The sequence below is a fragment of the Ostrea edulis genome, chromosome 2 (genome assembly GCF_947568905.1).
Source record: "Ostrea edulis chromosome 2, xbOstEdul1.1, whole genome shotgun sequence".
Taxonomy (NCBI): domain Eukaryota; kingdom Metazoa; phylum Mollusca; class Bivalvia; order Ostreida; family Ostreidae; genus Ostrea; species Ostrea edulis.
The window spans coordinates 62,590,821-62,611,413 of NC_079165.1; the positions used below are offsets into that span (position 1 = coordinate 62,590,821).

Sequence of the window (20,593 nt, forward strand, 5' to 3'; positions counted from 1 at the left end):
ATGAAAGCTTCCTGATATAGTGCAGATTATAAATTGTTAAGATCATGGCCCCCGGGGTGGGATGGGGCCACATTAGAGGATCAAAGTTTTACATACAAATATATAGGAAAAATCTTCTTCCTAGAACCACTAAGCCAGAAAAGCTGAGATTTATATGAAAGCTTTCTGATATAGTGCAGATTCAGGTTTGTTAAAATCATGGCCCCCGGGGGTAGGATGGGGCCACAATAGGGGATCAAAGTCTTACATACAAATATATAGGGAAAATCTTTAAAAATCTTCTTCTCAATAACCATTGGGCCAAAGAAGTTCACATTTACATGAAAGCTTTCTGATATAGTGTAGATTCAAGTTTGCAAAAACCATGGCCTCCAAGGGTAGGTTTGGGGCCATAATAGGGACTACGGTTTTGCATGCAAATAGATATGGAAAATCTTCTGATATGGACCAAGGTGACTCAGGTGAGCGATGTGGCCCATGGGCCTCTTGTTTTATTTCATGTTTTACAGGAACCCTGACCATAGTAAAATTAAAAGTACCCATTGTATGTTTTATTTCTATTTCTCTGCCACACAGCTTGTTAACACAAGCCCATTGTAAAGGCAATAACTCATTGGCGGAGATCAATTCACTTATCCATTTCAGAGTTGTTGGAAAAATTTTGTTAGTAAACCCCTGCAACTCTAATTTGAATTTTGGATAAGACATAGTGCCAAACTGTTGGAATTGTAGTTTTGTATATTTTAAAATAGTCGCTTTAAATGGAAAGATAACAAAATCATCTATTAGAAAAGTTAATTATGATTAATTATTGATGACCTACTCAACATATGTTCAATGAAATAGATGAAACAGTAAACTTTTACAAAGAGGAGAAAGTGGAATTTTGGAACAGTTCATTATTCTATTTACATTACTACTCTAACTTTAGGCCATTAACACATCTTTATAAAAAAAAAAAAAAACTTACCAGGTAAAAAAGTAAATCCATCCTGAATTAGAAGTAAAATTTTGGATATTTTCATATTTATTTTTTGATGGACTGTAAAACATTGTTTCATTTTCGTATGTTTTAAAAATGCTTCATTTGTAATTTTCAGTGAATGAATTAGTATTGAAATATCAAGGAAAACAAGAACAAAAGAAGATCAAACTGGAACAAAAGGTCAGTATAGAAACATGGAGACTGTTTTTAATGATAACAAGTCTTTCAAATAATGAGGAAATAACTCTTGCTTATGGTGTCAATACATGTACTAAAAATTATAGGATTCTACATATTTGTATAGTAACATTCTTGAACTATATGTAAGATGTAGATGTATAATATTTGGCAGTAGTTTGATAAACTATGGGTTTTTTTTGTTCGTTTTGTTTTATAGACCTCCCCCACCACTGGGACAGTGGACATTTGTGATATGATTATGGAGGACAACATTGATCTCTGTGATGTGAACAAGCTGTTGGAAGTACTTAATGTGAAAAAACAAAAGCTAGAGGGGGTATACACACTGATACAACCTGTAACAAAATCAAAATGCATATAATTTTTTTCATATTGTTATGGATGAAATTTTTACTGTAACATGGAGTGTTATACCAAGAAATGATGAAGGATATATTATCTGTTAATTTTAAAAACATTTTAGAGGTAAAAGTTTGAATTTATTGCAATGTTATTTGTATACCAGGATGTGAAGTTTGCACAAAAATACATACTTAAAGAATTTCTTCAAGAAATACGAAATCGGAAGCAAGGAGTAAGTAAAAATTGTAATTGTACAATATTACATGTATGTTTTGCACTATATCATGTTTATATACACTTCTACTTATGTCTGCCATATAATTTCATTACCTTTCATTATCTTTTTGACCAATTATGAAGGCACATTTTTTTTTAACATTAACTACAGTTGAATACGGGATATCGGAACTAGAAAATTTTGGAACTCTTCAGAAAAAGAAGTTACGAAAATTAAGCATCACTTGGGCAACTCTTGTATACAAAATAGTGAAGGCTAAAGACAACTCATTTCTGATACAAAAATATCTACCTGGTTTGTAAGTTATTTTGCAGAATGTTGTAAGTGAATGTCCTAGTACCAAAAACATGAGTTATTGGATTAAATTTCTGATGTTTAAAAGCAAAGATATAAAAAGTTTATATCCTCTATGTACGTATGCATATGTGGATATTTACTTAATGAGATTTATTTTCTTGAGTCATTAAAACAACCAACCGCTATGAATGATATAGATACTCGCAATTTATGCATCGATCCCCAGATACGTACATACACGACCGATAATAATTATTAATAACTAAGTGCTTGTCTACTGAAAGTTGCCCAAGTTAACACAGAAAACATGATCTTATTGGGCATACTAAATATTAAAACCACGACGGAATCTGAGACGAAATAATGGTTCCGATATTCCATATTATTAGCTCTTCTGAGCCAAAGGCTCAGAGAGCTAATGCTATGGCCATTTGTGCGGTGTGCGTAAACTTTTTAGAAAAAGGGCTATAATTCAAGAACCCCTTGGCCAATTTTTTTCAAATTTGTTACAGGGTATCATTGGCCCAAGGGCTTTCATACATACTAAATAGAGGGATGTGACCCTTTAACAAGGGGAGATAATCAGGAAAATACAAACAAAAGTAGTGGTTGCTAAAAAATCTTCTTCTCAAGAACCACAGGGCAGATTATCACCAAACTTACACATAAGGATGAGGATATGTTGTAGATTAAAAATTGTTCAAGGCATTACCCTGGGGCAAAGGGTGTGGTCTCAAGGTCACTTCAAAGTTGACCTAAATTTATATTTCCTTAAATCTTTGATATTTTAGTCATTATAAGGACTAGGATCATCAAATTTTGACAGTTGATGCATCTTAGGACCTTGTGTCAAGTTGTCTCAAAAGTAGGTCACGGTGACCTACTTTTTGAATTTTGCAGGTATTTATTTTAAAATTAATTTTGATGCATATCTTGGACACTTTGAAGCCTATGATCATCAAAACTTGTCAGTTGGTGGATCATGGGACCTTGAAATGCGTCAACTGAAAAATAGGTCACCGTGACCTACTTTCTGAATTTTATGGCTTATCATTTAAAGATATATTTTAAGTTGTTATTTCAAATACCGAGAGGTTTAGAATCATCAAATCTTGTAAGTTGATGCATCTTGAGGCCTTGAAACATATTTATGAAAAAGTAGGTCACAGTGACCTACTTTTTGAATTTTGCAGATATTCAAGTTTCACATTTTCAATTTTAGATGCATATTTTGGGCACTGTAAAACTTAGGATCATCAAACTTTGTCAGTTGATGCGTCTTCAGTCTTCAGTTTGTGTCGACCAAAAAGTAGGTCACCGTGACCTACTTTTGGTATTTGACAGCTAAATTACTATATTTCAGACACTATTTGACCTACAATCATCAAACTTTGTCAGTTGATGCATCTTGAGTCTTCGGAGTGTATCGACCAAAACGTAGGTCACTGTGACCTACTTTTGGCATTTGACAGTTATATTTATATATTTCAGTCACTAATTGACCTACAATCATCAAACTTTGACAGTCGATGCATCTTGAGTCAACGGAGTGTGTCGACAAAAAAGTAGGTCACCTTGACCTACTTTTGGAATTGGACGGCTATATTTATATAATTCAGATACTATTTGACCTACAGTCATCAAACTTTGTCAGTTGTTGGGTCTTGCATGTTTGAAGGCTGTTGACGAAAAAGTAGGTCACCTTGACCTACTTTTGGAATTTGACGGCTATATTTATATATTTCAGATACTATTTGACCTACAGTCATCAAACTTTGTCAGTTGATGGGTCTTGCATGTTCGGAGTTCGCTGACCAAAAAGTAGGTCACCATGACCTACGATTAGAATTTGACAGCTATATTTCAATATTCAGATACTAATTGGCTTAAAATCATCAAACTTTGTCAGTTGATATTTCTTGGGTTCTCAAAATGTGTAAACCAAAAAGTAGGTCACATTGACCTACTTTTTTTGAATTCTTAGGATTTAACTAAAGATTTAGAATACTAAGAGGCTAAGAATAGAAATGGTGGGGTTGTACAATTTATCAGAAGAGCGATTCTAGGCCCTTGGGCCTTTTGTTATGTTCTTTGTCAGATTTTGCATGAATTTTGTATTTTATCATAATCTTACTATAAGTTTGTAATAAAAAAAATTCTGTTTCTTAGAAGCTAGAACAGCTAAAAAGAGAGATTTCCCAGATTGATTCTGACACTGAGAAGGTGGATGTAAGTATCACTTTCAGGTTCTTTTTTTCATGTGATTAGTAATAGCAGTAAATACATGTAGTAGATTACCTAGATTTGATGTTGCATGAATTTTGATGACATCATAGCCCTCAACTATTCCTAGGGGATGCTCTCAGAACACAAGAGGAAATATCCCTACATCCCAGTAAGTTGTGAATATTTTTGTGAATTGAAATTGAAGATGACAACTGATTTGACTTTTATTTTAATTTGATTATAGACTACTCTAGAATCACATATTTTAGTGGTGTATGATTTTTGTGGTTTAAGCATGTTTATGGGGTCTTCATTTATAGGTTGAAGGGTTTTCAACACCAAAAATGACAACCCATTGATTTACATTGTTTGCATTATTTTATCAGGATCATTTAGTGCCAAATGGGTTTGAGCCTACCATGACAACCAGTTCTGATCCTGGCAGTCAGGACGGATTTAATGGCAGCAAAAATGTAAGTTTTTAAATGAAATCAGTAGTCTTATTCTGGCTATTGGAATTTAATTGATGTGTGTGTTTTATAGCAATTTTCTCATCCAGCTAACAGTTCTTTCAAAGTTTTGATAAAAGATTGGGATGCCAACAAATTTTTGATTAGTCGGATATTCTTTGGTGTCACAGGTCTACATAATAAGAAATAAGTCCTCGCTTCTGGGACATAAAACTTAAAATAAGCTCACTTTTTATCTAAGTTTCACTTTATAGAAGAAACATACATAGAAAAAATTAGACTGAGATTAAAAGTGAGGACGTCTAAGTTTTATGGCCTCCGTGCTAGGACTTCATTTGACTATTTGATGAAATCAAGTTTGATATTAACTCCACTATTTGTTAAATACATGTCAGTATTTAAATTAACTACTTTGAGGAATTTATTAGATCAAGTTGTTTCTGCAAAAGATTCGATATAAACAACATTCAAAATCTAGTGCTTAGCAATTTGAAATGCCAAATGTACTCTGTGTTAGACTGATCCACAGGGACTAAGCCCGTTTTGAGCCTGAACTCTTAATTTTCCCACTCAACTGTTTTCCTTCAAATTTACCACAAAGCATCTATGGGTAGAGGGGTTCAAGTGTATTTAAAACTTTTTATGCCGCCACCACAGAATGGTCGGGGCATATAGTTTTACCATTGTCCATCCTTCCATCCTTCCACAACACTCAGTTTTCCGGACATTTTTTCTAAATGCCTTGAGATATTGAATTGATTTTTTGTATGCAGGTGTATATTGATGAGTTATAGATCTTTGATTTTGATGGAGTTGTGCCTCTCTAATGTAGAAAAATTAATGTATTTATTTTATGGCTGTTAAAACATATAAAGGATTGTTGTTGAGTTCTTCATTGTACTAAATGTGTGTAACATACAATCGTAATGCAACATTCGATGTATACTTTGATGGATTTCCTACATTTGACTTTTACTGCAGATAGGGGCATTCATGCCGTGCTGACACATCTAGTTGGTTAAGAATTTTGAATACACTACACTACAATATATAACTTCATTACAAAGTATAAATTTTGCTGAAAGCATAATCGCTGGGACCAGGATAGGACCACTATAGGGTTACAAGACTCTTTCAATAGATATGTATAGGAACAATTATGGATTTCTTGTTTTATGTAAGTGATAATGATGATATATGATAGTACAGTAAAACATTAATATAGGTAACACACTTATAATGGATTCACACTTACAGCAAAGTAATTTTCATTCCCTGTAGTTTTAAAACATTATGAAACATTATGAACTTATTGGATATAACGAATTACATTTATAGCAAATCAAAATTGTTATTCTCAAGCACTTCATTATATACAACTATCATTTTGTTGATTCAAAATTTTTAAAAATATCCCCACCTGGGCCACAATAGGTACTCTGTTTAACATAGAACTTTGTGGTACTATGTTACACATGTACATGTATTTAGAACTTTTGAGATTTTATGTAGAAGACCTATTCTAAGAGGATTAAGAGAATACACTGTCACCAGAGAGGCAGTGTTTTATAAACTTTCTTAAATTCTTTGGTGTTTAGTGGGATCATTACATATTATTTTAGGCCGGAAAGCCATGGTTACAAACAACAATGGCATCAAGAAGGAAAAGAGTCAGTCAGCATTTTGAGGATCTGGAGCAGTGTTACTTCTCCATTCGACAGAAAGATGAGTACAGTGAGTTAATACAACTGTCCTACATTAGCTGGTTTGCAGCTATTCATTTATAGTATGCATTATCTCAGAAACTTGTGTCATTCGGTATGCAATTTATCAGCAAACTGCATGTATCAATATGTTTCTGATACTCCCACAAAGTTTTGGGGTATACTGGAATCACAGTGTTCATCTGTCTGTCCGTAACCTACACATTATCGACTTTTTCTTCAGAACCACAGGGCTAATTTTAACCAAACTTGTCATAAAGCATCCTCTGGTAAAGGGGATTCAAACTTGTTCAAATTATCACACTCTTTTCAAAGGGGAGATAATTAATTTAAGAATTATTGAAAATGTGGTAGCATCTTTTAAAAATTTTCACAAGAACCACTGGACCAGGAAAGACAAAACTTATGTAGATGCTTCCCAATTAAAAAGTGGAGATTCCAAATTGTTCAAATACTGGTAATGACCCCTAGGGTAGAGTGGGGTCACAATAGGTTATCAAGTTTTACATTGTGATGTACATGGCTATATGAAAAATCTCAAAATCTTCTCAAGAACAACAGGGCCATGATTAACCATATCAATATGCAAGCATCCTCAGGTTATGTATTTTTGAGTTCGTTCAAATCATGGCCCTGTGGATAGGGTAGGGCCATAAATGGGGAATTTTTCTAAATGGGAATGGACAGGGAAGAACTTTTTTGATATTTTCTCTAAAGAGCAACAGTACCATGATTAGTCATATTTTAAAATTATGCAAGCATCAAAAGATAATGCAAATTGAAGCTTGTTCAAACCATGGCCCCCAGGTGTAGGATGGGGGCTACAATAAAGGATAAAAGCTTTACATGAGGATATACACTGTATAGGAAAAATCTTTAAAAGTATACTCCTCAAGAAAACCAGGACCATTAGTCGTATGCAGGTAACCTCAGGCTCAAGTAGTACAGGTTCAAGTTTGTTCAAGTCATTGCCCCAGGGGGGAAATGGGGCCACAATAGGGGAACAAAATCTTTTATGGGACTTTCAAATTGAGGGAATGATTTCAAAATTTCTTTTCAGCAGGGCCATGATTGGTCATATCAGTCTGCAAGCATTGCTCGGTAGTACAGATTTCATATCAGTATGCAAGCATTGCTCGGTAGTACATATTTCATATCAGTATGCAAGCATTGCCCGGTAGTACATATTTCATATCAGTATGCAAGCATTGCCCGGTAGTACATATTTCATATCAGTATGCAAGCATTGCTCGGTAGTACATATTTCATATCAGTATGCAAGCATTGCTCGGTAGTACATATTTCATATCAGTATGCAAGCATTGCTCGGTAGTACATATTTTATATCAGTATGCAAGCATTGCCCTGTAGTACATATTTCATATCAGTATGCAAGCATTGCCCGGTAATACAGATTTCTTATCAGTATGCAAGCATTGCTTGGGATTTCATATCAAATATGCAAGCAATACCCAGTAGCACCGATTTCAGTTTAGTCAAAGTATAGTCGGGGAGGGGGGGGGGGGCAATAGGGAATAAAAATTTTACATGGCAATGTATGACAAAATTCTTTATTTAAATATTTTTAAGGCCATCAGGGGGTCATAATTGATATGCAATCCACGCACAAACCTCCACATCATATTTGCAAAGAAAAGGGGGAAAAAAGTAATGTAGAAGAAAATGAGTTGAAAAGAATTCTCTCGTCTTTGTTATTTTTAATCTTTACAGGTGTATTTTGAACATCAATGTAAGCTTGACTATCAGTCAATTACTTGGTTTGTCTAAACCAGTTAACCACTCTATCTGACTGTTTTAAACTGGATATTCTAGGTCAATACCATACATGTTTGTTTTGTCTCTTCAAAGGTCTAAAATTGTTTGTAGTGGGTTCATCATACAACGATATTGGACAGATCCTTTCTCATTTTTGAGATTTTACAAGTGTTTGTCTGCATTTTGTACAAAAACAGAACAGACCTCGAATATGGCTGCGTAACAAATTTTATAAAGTGTACGAAAAATGCGTTCAGGAGGGTCGAATATACACATCAAAATCGTCTACTAAAATTTACCAGTTACCGGGGGCTTAGCCCTCTGGGCCCCCACCAGGGCTTTGCCCTGGACCCATTGGGGGCCTTAAGGCGGCTCCCAAACCCTCTGCCTACTCGGGCGTCCACATCAAACGTACCCTGGCTATGCCCCTGCAATCCAATGTAGTGCAGATTCATATTTGACTATCATTGGCTTTAATAGAGTTTTACTTGAGAGTATATAGAAAACTTTTTTAAAAAAAATTCAAGAGAAACAGGATCACACTAAATCAAATCACTCAGAAATCGGGCTTCTTTTTTTCATCGACCCTGGGGTTAGGGTGGGTCTAAAATCAGGGATCAAAATTTTCATCATACATGATTATATGGGGATGGGGATTTAAATTATTTTTTAAAAATCTCCTCCAGAACAGCAAGGCCATGTTAGTCATATTGATACTGAGGCATCCTCATGTTGTGTGGATTCAAGTTAAGTTAGGTCACAAATTTCATGGGACTTGGTTGGGATCATAATATGGGGTAAAAATTTGTCATGGGATTAAGGAGGGTAAAGATCTTTTAAATATCTTCTAAAGAAAAGCAAGCCCAAGGTGACACAGGTGTGCATTGTGGCTCATGGGCCTCTTGTTTTTATTTTATATATTGAAGTCAGAGAGTCCAATATTTTGATTGTTTATTTTAACTAGGGATCAGTTTTAGACTTGTATAATGGAACATTTTTATTTAACAGATGGAGAGGAAGGATTGGATGAGTTCACAGAATGTCTTTCAAAGTTCACAAAGTTCAATTCTTTTAGATCATTAGCAACCTTAAGTTATGCGAGTGATATATACAGTGGTTCCAGTATAGTCTCCAGGTATTGCATTTATGAAATTATAGTGTGAAAATATATCAAATAATGTCAAAGGCATTTTGTACCAGGAATTTTAAAATTGAGTTCATGCATTGTTATAAATGTACAAATGCATATATACATGTATATATTTCACGGATAGAGAATGAACTAGAATATATTTTTCACATGTTCAATGAATTTAGTTCCTTGTTGTAAATGTAATATGTTGCTCTGTGTTACAGTATAGAGTTTGACAGGGATTGTGATTTCTTTGCCATAGCAGGGGTAACCAAGAAAATCAAGGTATAAAACTACATCATAGGAGAGAAACACATAAAAGGCAGAAGTATTTTTAAAGTGGTTGTTCAGAATTTCTTGATGATTAAACCATTTCATTCTTTGATTTCTTTAACTTGCTCATTTCTGTCCCAGGCTCCTGCTTTCACCATGGAATGTGAATCTTAATTTTCTACGGTTTCTTTTCTTTTATGAGTTCACGATTTCATGAACAGGTATTTGAGTATGGTACTGTGATCAAAGACGCTGTTGATATACATTATCCAGTAAATGAAATGATCTGCAATTCTAAAATTAGGTAAGTCAAGTATTATTTGATTTTGATGTAGTTTTTTGTATACACTGACTGTTTCCTACATGATAACCGTGGTATCTGGAATCTACACACTCTTCATTTCTACAGTTGTGTAACATGGAGTAGTTATCACAAGAATGTTCTGGCAAGCTCTGACTATGAAGGAACGATTACTTTATGGGATGCGTTCACCGGCCAAAAATCTAAACTTTTTCAGGTAAATAAAATCTTTGATCATCACATTGATAAGGTATTGCTATTATCCTTTTACACTGAGTGGCCAAAAGTATTGCAACAAACATGGCTGACGTCATCACAATGTAAATAACAGCTGCATGGAAATAACCAACTTTCAATGAAATAAACATTATTTACTTACCATTTTTTTCTAGTATTTTGTTGCAAAATCTTTTTAAATAATAACTTGTCGTAGTCTTGAAGATATTGAAGCATGGAAGCTACGGATATATGTTTAAGAGAGGCCATTCCAAATTCTTGTCACTGCAGCCATTAGGTCATCCCGGTTTTTAATATCATCAAACTCACGGGACGGTTTGATTTTGATACAACGCCAGACATTTTCAATGACATTAAGGTCCGGGGACTGCAGGCCAGTTGAATTTTGGAATACGGTTTTCTTGTTTCCAAGTATTGGTCTGTCTAGAGGAGTGGGGGTGGCATTATCGTCTTGGAAAATAAATTGCTGATTTCCAAAAATTTTGTTAATAACAGGCCATAAGTGATTATCCAGCAATTCAATATGCCTTGCTGAGTTTAGATTTCTATCAACAGGTACACGAACACCAATACCATAATAGGTAATACACCCCCAAAACATACAACTTACTCTCACGGGCGTTTTGCGTTGGTTCAAACGGTAAGGTTTCCACTTCTCAGACGATTTTCTCCATAAACTTACAGTTATTTTGTCCAATGACTACCTGTGTTTTGTCTGAGAAGATAACTTTCTACCACTGTTTAGGTTTCCAATGTCTTTTCCTCGGCACCACAAAATTTGGCGTTGTTTGTTGACTTTAGCAATTGTAAGCGTTTTCTGAATTTTGCCCCTCCTGTATCCTTCCTGGTGTAACTTACGACGAACAGTTCTCCTGGACACATTAGTACCTTCATTCCTATTAAAAGTTGATGTAATGTCTTTAAGAAATTGTCTTCTGTTAGTTTTCAGAATGCGATAAAGTTTCTGATCACCCCTCTCATCTATCACTCGAGGCCTTCCACTCCGGGGATCGTTTTCAACACTTTCTTTTTGACGGAATTTTTTCAAAACTTGTCCAACTGTGCTTTGATGGATTCCCAATGATCCACTAATTTTGTTGTCATTAAATCCCTTTGAATTTAGAATTACAATCCGTTTCTTTAGGTCCTTTGACAATTCTCTCTCATTCTTCGACATTGTTTTCATTCGATACCTTACCAGAAATCGTCTGCTACTTTGAAGTACAAACGGTTCCCCATATAATTCATACACTAGTTAAATCGCATACCTGACATCATGACCCAAGTTTACTTTGTTACGCGTCAGCAATAAAAATAAGATTTGAAGCAAGTAAAATTGTGATGATGTCAGCCATGTTTGTTGCAATACTTTTGGCCACTCAGTGTATAATGTAGGGTACCTTGTATATGGTTTAACTGCAATGGTGTTATTCATCATGAATCAAACATTGCAGGGTAATTCCTTACACATTAAAGACAAGTGCCTCTTATTATGGATAGAACTTACTATTCTGTCTCTTACCCTTGACAAGAGAGACTGAAAGTGAAAAATATGCAATTTTTTGTTTTTAGAGATAGGTCTTTGCATTACAAATTTTTTATTTCATTGAAATGTTAATGATAAAATTTGCAATGCAGCCACCTCTGAATGGAATGCACATGGGCTTTAGAACTGTAATTTCAATTCTATTTGACAACAGGGAAAAAAATTTGTTTTATCGTTTTGAAATAGTTTGGTATTCAATTAAGTTTTGAATATATGTAATATTTATATACTTCTATTTTAAAAGTTGATTTTTGGGACAGTTGAGTACCAAATAAAATGTGCTGTGCTACAACTCAGGTCTAGACCCTTTGTTTCGTGCTTACTCTGGAGTAATTTTCTGTTTTATTTTGTACTTGTGATAGGAACATGAGAAGAGATGCTGGAGTGTTGATTTTAACACTATGGACCCAAAACTTCTTGCATCAGGGTCAGATGATGCTAAAGGTAATAATATTTGTACATGTTCTGTACTTCATATTATGCCTTACAGATATATGTACAGTATAAGTACAAGTCAGTGTTTTTGAATGTAGAGTAAACCAAAATCCATGGAGTAACTTCAGACAATATAAATATGTGTGCTCGATTATTTACAGAGTTTTTAATCATCAAAGCAAGACTTAAGGTCTGGCAAGGACAAATCAAGTAGTGCAGAAAAGAAGCCTCATGTCTTTTGGGAATTTAAAAATATAATGAACTTGAGTTTGGGAAACTGTTAACTAATTGCAAATATTGTGGAACGTATTGTCTCTTACCCGAGTATCCAATTTGACTAAAGAGCAGACATAAAGTTCAACGAGAGTTGACTGTCCTAAATATTGAATAAAGAGGCAAACTTATTTACATGTACAATGTAAGCTGGGATTTGATATTTTATACTTGCATCAGCTGACCACATTCAAGATGAGTGGGGTTATTAGTTACACAGTTAGTTAGTGACCTGATACGGAAAAAATTCGGCTTCGCCTCACCCGATACAGGTTTTCTTTTCACACCATGTATTTTTCCGTATCAGGTCACTAACTAACTGTGTAACGAATTTATCATGTCGAAGACCTCTAACTGTATAAGTTGGGGTCTTTATCATACAACTTATCACTTTGCCAATTTTGTCACGGCTGCAAGTCTAACCTGACAATAAATTACTCGCTCAATACGGATTTTTCTCGCATGATACGGTTTTTTCACAGCATCATGTGACCAAGATCTATCCAATTAGATTTCAACAATTTTGTCTGAGGCATGATAAACACTGCATATTGTGTACCAGAGTAGAGACAGCAGAAAATACATGAATGCAGTGTAAATGAAAGCCAAATCTCTGTATGGATAACAAAAATTTATTCAAGCCATATATGATGTATCCTGTTCATGTTGAAGTCTTCTTTCTTCTTCTCAGAGAAATCTTGTCATCACCATATCCCTCTTACTGTTTCACTAGGGATTCCAATAATTGTAGATGCATGAAGATATGCCATTTTGACATTCATATGACCTTGTATAGTGATCTGTCATATTACTAATAAAATCAGCAAATTTTGTCCTTTCCATATCTTTACTATTTCAATTTGGATTCTGATATTTGTATCTCTGGTTCACATTTGATTAAAGAGGAAATTTTAAAGATTTCATGAAATTTTAAGATTTTCAAAAATGTTATACTGTTTGAATATCCATTATAAACCACATCTGATCAGTATTTTTGATTCTAAACATAATAAGATGAAATTTAAATCTTTCAGAAATATTAAACTATTTCAATTTCCATTATAATCACATCTAATTGTTTTTATAATATCAGATATGGTATATCTGCTTCCAAACATACAGTATGAGTGAAGAGAAAATTCATTGATTCCATGAAATTTATTTTATTTTTTTCCCTAAAATTTTGAAATTTTTGAATTTCTATCATAACTGCATCTAATTGATTGGATAACATTTGCGATCAGCATCTCTAGATCCAAATGTATGATTGAAGAGAAAATTTCACAGATTGGGTGGGATTCGGAAAAACTGTAATAAATCTATCAAAATTAATTGATCAGATGCAGTATTTTTTGCAAGAACAATTTTTACAAATGCAATAAATTATGAACCAGATCTCAATGGAACAACTTAGTGAACAGTTAAGAGACAAATTTCATTTTTGAACAGAACTGTGTCACTTTATGTCAGCATAACTCATGAAATGTGGCAGCTCATACCCTCATGTATTTACAAAATTAAAATTTATTTCTTTTGTTTACATTTTACTTCCATTTCTGTTTAAATTCCCAGCGGTTAATATAGACATACTATATTCATCAAACAGTTTTGTGTCCATGTGTGCATTATTTACACTGCCGCTTGTTTATGGGGAAATGCCTATCATTACATGTTGTAAAGATATCAAAGGCAAAAACATTGAAAGTGTAAATATTTGAAAGAAATAAGTAGCATTTTTTTCATCATTAATGTATTATTTAATATGCAAGCCCCACATACATTGGTGGGGTTTTTTTTTGGGGGGGGGGGGGGTTCTTCTTTTATTGCAGATTTCCTGATCAAGAAAAAAACAACCATAAATGCAATTTATTTTAGAATCTGCATACGTGTGACTAAGTGAAATATCCCCCAGAGGGATTTTTAGTCCATAGATATGCATAAATTCACTTGACATGATTATATTGTAGTAAAGCTGTGGTCTACTAATGCAGAGAACTCTATTGCCTGTCTTGAAGCTAAAGCTAACGTTTGCTGTGTCAAGTTTAACCCAGAGAGCCGGTATCACCTAGCATTTGGTTCTGCAGGTGAGTGAATGGGAAACAAACAGATGCCAATTTCATCTTAGTGTCCTGTTCAGCAGACTTTATTTTATTATGTACCATTACATCTTTTTGTGGTAGATCACTTTGTTCATTACTATGATCTGAGGAACACAAAAGAGGCAGTGATGGTTTTTAAGGGACACAGAAAAGCAGTGTCCTACGCTAAGTTCCTCAATACTACAGAAATCGTTTCTGCGTAAGTACATGTTTATATCTGATGTGATCAAAGTTCATTAGATTAGTAAAGCTATATGCCACTGAATATGCTGCCATTGAAGTAACTTCCCTTAGGATAATTTTGAATGCTGCTTAAGTTTTTGATTTGAATGATGATAAAAGGGAAATCTGCAGAATTTATAATCATTATGTTTATACCTACAGATCAACAGACAGTCAACTCAAATTGTGGAATATAAATAAATCAAATTGCCTTAGAACATTCAAAGGACATATCAATGAGAAAAATTTTGTTGGCTTGGCGACTGATGGTGATTATATTGCCTGTGGTATGTATTGTAATGGTTTGTTTCATTCTGCTTTAACACCCAATAGATCAAAGATTAAAGGACACATCTCGTGTTTTCAAAGTATACAGAATTATATGCATTTTGTCTTCCTTATGCTTATAGAAATTAATTGTAACAGTTCGTTCGCTGAAGTATTGCGATAATTAGTTACAATACGGACTTAAATCTAAGCCCCGATTTCAAAAAGCCTAGTTAATTAGATAGGTAGTCACGTGGTACAGTGACGTCATATGCGACCTTCGTCGATCAACTTTTTGTAAAAGTAGTGTTAGATATTTTTAAAAACTCAGGTTTTAGGGGCCTAATTTATTTACCATGGATAACATTTATTTATATGTTGACAAATTTCCCGAGTCTTATATCTTTTAGCCACCAGTGCATACAAATAGCGACCCAAATGTAGCGAGAAAAGCGAGTATAAAATCTGCATGAATTTGCGAGTAAATAATGTTTCCATGGGATCACTGTCTAAACACAATTTGGTAATGCCATTTCTGTAAACAACTGTAATTAGCGTTGTTGCTCTTCTAAAATAAACAGTGCAATTATTATTAAATTTATTTTTGGAGAAGTTAGATAGGCCTAAATTATGATACGATTATGTATCATTGACAACTAGGCCTACTGTCACGGGTGCATTTCGGGAAAAATAATAATAATAATAATGATCAAACTTAATTTGAAAATCACAATACTTTTAAATTATTTTATTAAAGCAATTTTATTAGGCCTAATCATTATTTTTTTTTATCAACACGTTGTTACTTAGGAAGTGGGAGCGCGGCGTGCTGTTGTTGTAAACACGTACGCGTTCCTTAATTATAATTCAATTCAAAGTCGGGAAATATTATATTTTATTATTTATAATTGAAAGTTCAATTATCTTTTATCTTTAAATTTCTCTTTTTTAAAAACTACCAGTTGGTAGACACTGCAAGCAAAGTTCTGCCTATATGTTGTTACAAGGTGGAGGTCAGTTGGTGCGAGTGTGTATTGAATTCAAGAGCAGAACGGAAAGCATATGCCGTAGGCCTATATGTAACAGTGCGTAGCTTCGATAGAACCATTTTCTCGCAGTTTATCTACGTCTTTGTCCAAGTGCTTGTTTGAAAAAGTACAGGGACAAATTCTACTAGGGTTTTTTATGGCAAAGTCGTTGTTCCGACAAACTATATTCACGTCTTGTCCCTCATACCTTCCTTCGAAAATTGAACAAAAACACAGTCCAAATCCTCTCTACTGACAGCAAGTACATCCTTAAACGGCACAAAACACCCTAATGCAGTGTTATTTACAAGCTGTTAATGTGATAATTGTTTGTTTGTCAATTAAATCTAATCTGTTTATGAAATGGCTTTCAACTGTTTTCAAATCTTCTCGCTCGAGGTCGCATATGACGTCACAGATAATGGCGCGTAAAATATCGAAGAAAACATGCATATCGCAAGATTTGAATTTCATCGCTTTCAAACTCGAAAACTACGCAAACTGTTTCATTTAAAATACATGTAAAGTAGTTTTAGGCAAGAAATGAATTAATTTTGCTGAAAAAATTAAAAAGTTTAAAAACATGCGATGTGTCCTTTAAGAACCATCATACCCCCTGCATTGAAGTTGTGGGGATGGTATACTGGAGTCACCATGTCTATCTGTATGTCTGTCAGTCTATCCGTCTGTACGGCTGTTGACATGACATTAAGGACAGCAGTTCAGTTTCTTCTTTGCCACAGTTTGAATTCAAAGCAAACTTGCTCTTATAACACATATCTTGGGATGCCTCCTTCCTTCCATGCTGCATCTGACCTTCATTTTATGCTTCAGTGACTCTGGTTCAGAATGGCATTTAGGTATTTTTTTTTTTTTTTTGCTTATTAGATCATCAAAACTTGCCAATGGCTGCTGATGCTCTATCTAATGCATTAAGTGTGTTGCCATTTTATTGGAAGATTATAGGTGTGTCACGATGAGGACTCAAAGTAATTTAGCATACTTAATATCAGGAATTATAAAAATTTTGTTCAAACAATAATTTTGTGTGTAATGGAGATTTACAAGAATATAGTGTTCAAATCTACAGTTTTTCAGATGTACTCGAGTGTAGGTGGGAGGGGGGGGGGGGGGTATTACTCCTATTTGTACTGTTTTTGGTCTGTCCTTAAATGTAACCTTGGTCATTGATTTTGAACTAGGTTAGACAGATTTTTATCCGGTATTGGTAAATGTCAGGGATTCATGTCAGTTTTGCTATTTTAAAGGTAAAATAAGAATTTTTTTTATGTAGAAATTTAAAACCGTATGAGAAACATTGTTTTGCAAATGTTTTCTTGTTTGTCTTTGTAATGTCATAGTACAGATTCAGATAGTCATACCTACACTAAATTCAATTTTCCACATTTTTCAGGAAGTGAAAATAATTCTTTATATGTGTACTACAAAGGGCTTTCCAAACAACTGATGACATATAAATTTGACACAGTTCGAAGTGTACTGGTGAGTAAATGAATCTTAAATAAAGCTTAGACATGCATGCTTTTTATGCCCCCATAATCTTAGATTCAGGGGCATATAGTTTTTGGTCCGTCTGTTTGTCCACAGAAACTTTAACCTTGTCCATAACTTTTGAATTGATGATGATGGGGCTTTCATATTTCATATGTGCATTCTTTTTGACAAGACCTTTCTTTTGGTGCCAAAATTTTTGACCTTATGACCTTAATTTTGAGGTTTGACCTACTTTTGAAAAACTTTTAACCTTGGCTATAACTTTTGAATGGTAGGTGATAGGGATTTTATATATTACATGTGCATTCCTTTTGACAAATCTTTTCTTTGGGTAACAATTTTATCTATATCTGACCTTGGAGTTTGACCTACTTCTGAAAAACTTTATGCTTGGCCATAACTTTTGAACAGATGGTTCTAAGTCTTTCATATTTCATGTGTATTCCTTGTAACAAGACCTTTTTGTTAGGGGGGGGGGGGGGGGGGCAAAGTTTTCAATATTGTGACCTTGACCTTAGGGTTTGATCTACTTTTGAAAATCATTAACCTTGGCCATTATCAACTTTGCTTCCATACAGGGGTAACAGTGTTTCACAAACATGCCTTGTCAATATTAGTGTTGAGAAACATCAAGAGAGGTAAAATGAATTTAAAAGTTTGAAATCAGATCTACTTAAGGTTTAAATTGTACCCAATAAACCCTTTACGTCATCTTTGAAGAAGCTGAAATCCTGTTACATGACACATTTATTTATTGCTGAAAATTATATGTTGTACAAAACCCATTTGTAAGGTAATGAAGATATAATGTATGTACTGAAATCAATTAAGAAATGAAATGAAATTATATGAGATTATGAACTGTGACGCTTCACGCCAGCATACTTCATGAGGTACGTTAGCGCTTCATGAAAAGAGCAAGTATGTCGGCGTGAAGTGTTGTAGTTCATACCCCCATGTGTTTTAAAAAATGAAGCTTATTTCATATATTTACATTCTTCTTTCATTTCTGTTGGAATTCCCAGTCGTTAGAATAGACATACTAAATTTATCAAGATTGTTTACATCTGCAACACGTTCATGAGGAAATGGCTATCATTTCAATTTGTAGAAATATCAAAGGCACAAACTTAGGAAATGCAGATATAAAAAAAAGCGACTTTAGTTTGTTTTTCAATTTTTATTTTTATTTTTATTTTATTTTTTGTAGCAGGAGAAAGACAAGAAGGAGGATGAAGTCAATGAATTCGTTAGTGCTGTCGCATGGAGACCTGTACGTCAATTATCTTTTAAGTTTTGATTGTTAGTTTATTTTAGATACATAATTGTAATTATTATAGATATAGTTTAAATTGTCATTATTTTATCTTTCCTTCAACAAAGAGGATCTTCATTTGTATTATAATGCAAATCCTCATTTTTTTTTTGTAAAGTGGTAAAAAGGAAGTTGTTTTATTAGCACATAACAAACAAGTAAGGTCAAATGTCAGCAGTTTTTATTAATCAAGTAGATACAAACATGAAATATGTATTGTAATCTTTAATATGATGACTTGAAAATGTACTGCTTTTATTTATAGGGTTCAAATGTGATAGTGGCAGCCAACAGCCAGGGAACAGTCAAGGTTTGTTGTTAGCCTCGTGTACACGTGTTTGTGGTGTATTTGATAATAAATACCAGAAAATTTCAAGGGTTATTTTTTGATATACATAGTTTTAAAAATGAAATTTCTGTACAGGAAATGAAATACAAAATATTTTATGTTTTTTTCTTCTCATTTCACTTTTGTTGTAGGTGCTAGAGTTGATATAGGGAGATCCCCGTCTGTCACTGCAGTCCTGTTCCTTTTGACTCTCTCTAGATTTTCCTTTAATGGAAGCTGTGAAGGGTGCAAAATGTGGCATATACTATGCGACAAACAAAATACTGACAATGCAATTTTTTCATATATTCCACAAAATTTCAAAGAGCACAATATCATAGGTAACTAAGTAATGTCCATGTGTAGTGCTGTATCCTCACATTGATTTTTTTTTATGTGAACACATAAATGATTTTTTTCATTATTGAAATGGTATATATTTAGGTAAGACATTCATTTGATTGTCCTAGAAATTGTTAAAAAATTCAGTGCTCATCCTTAATGAGGTACAGTATTTTTAATATTGATTGAAAGAAGTTGTATTTAATGGCAAGTGACAGAAGTTGTTTGTAATGGTGATTGAAAGAAGTTATTTTGTGATTACATCATTCCGGTGTTAACTCTTAGTGCTGAACCCCAAAAACTACATTAATTATACCATATCACTTTACAATCAATGCAGGAAATACTGACTTTAGTCATTGTGTGTATTCATACAGTTTTCAGTGTTTAAAGATAACAAAGACAATATGAACATATATCATGGAGGAAGAGTAACAAGTTATAGTTATTCTATATCACTGACTATCTGGAATATTACTTGGGTTTTTCTTGCGTTGTTTGATATAACCATCGTTACAACTTCTGATCGAACACAAATACACACATTAAGTTTTCAGTTATCAAATACAGTTAAGTATTAGAATCTCTACCTCTTATTTTTGTTTTTGTTTATATTTTCTGTGAATATCTTCGAATCAATTTTTAACATTGTTACTAATCTTATTGTTGTACATTACCCGTTAATATCCTTAATATATATAGCATATGATACATGTGTTTACAAGTATGTTTTTTTTCCGTTGAATTTTTATTTGTGCTGTCCAACAGCTAAAACGCATAGTTCTGGCTGTAATGAACTGGAAAATGGACTGTGAAGTGATTGCTAGCTTTGTATTAGATATGATTGTTAGGTTTACTAGTTCCGGCAGTCATTTATCAATGTCTGTCGGCTCTTGGTTGTAACTGAATTACCTCTGTCTCAGCAGTTTATAGCCCCAGAACAAAGTCACTGTTTAGAAGATAGTACATCTCTCAGGTAACTTTTTATAAAGTCAACAATCTGTCATAAAATCAATGTGTC

The 20,593-nt window shown here is 33.8% G+C and overlaps 1 protein-coding gene across 1 annotated transcript in view; it reads left to right on the top strand.

Annotated features, from left to right (window-relative positions):
• Window positions 1-20,593, top strand: part of LOC125680001 (uncharacterized) — an 88,656-nt gene that overhangs the window by 3,865 nt on the left and 64,198 nt on the right. Inside the window, exons 4-21 of the mRNA XM_056153421.1 lie at window positions 1,101-1,165; window positions 1,383-1,502; window positions 1,692-1,760; window positions 4,233-4,292; window positions 4,417-4,458; window positions 4,676-4,762; window positions 6,382-6,493; window positions 9,268-9,394; window positions 9,616-9,676; window positions 9,886-9,968; window positions 10,074-10,182; window positions 12,111-12,192; window positions 14,424-14,540; window positions 14,637-14,754; window positions 14,940-15,064; window positions 17,487-17,575; window positions 18,798-18,860; window positions 19,168-19,212. Of these exons, the coding sequence (XP_056009396.1) occupies window positions 1,101-1,165; window positions 1,383-1,502; window positions 1,692-1,760; window positions 4,233-4,292; window positions 4,417-4,458; window positions 4,676-4,762; window positions 6,382-6,493; window positions 9,268-9,394; window positions 9,616-9,676; window positions 9,886-9,968; window positions 10,074-10,182; window positions 12,111-12,192; window positions 14,424-14,540; window positions 14,637-14,754; window positions 14,940-15,064; window positions 17,487-17,575; window positions 18,798-18,860; window positions 19,168-19,212 (1,574 nt within the window). The remainder of the gene's footprint in view (window positions 1-1,100; window positions 1,166-1,382; window positions 1,503-1,691; window positions 1,761-4,232; window positions 4,293-4,416; window positions 4,459-4,675; window positions 4,763-6,381; window positions 6,494-9,267; window positions 9,395-9,615; window positions 9,677-9,885; window positions 9,969-10,073; window positions 10,183-12,110; window positions 12,193-14,423; window positions 14,541-14,636; window positions 14,755-14,939; window positions 15,065-17,486; window positions 17,576-18,797; window positions 18,861-19,167; window positions 19,213-20,593) is intronic.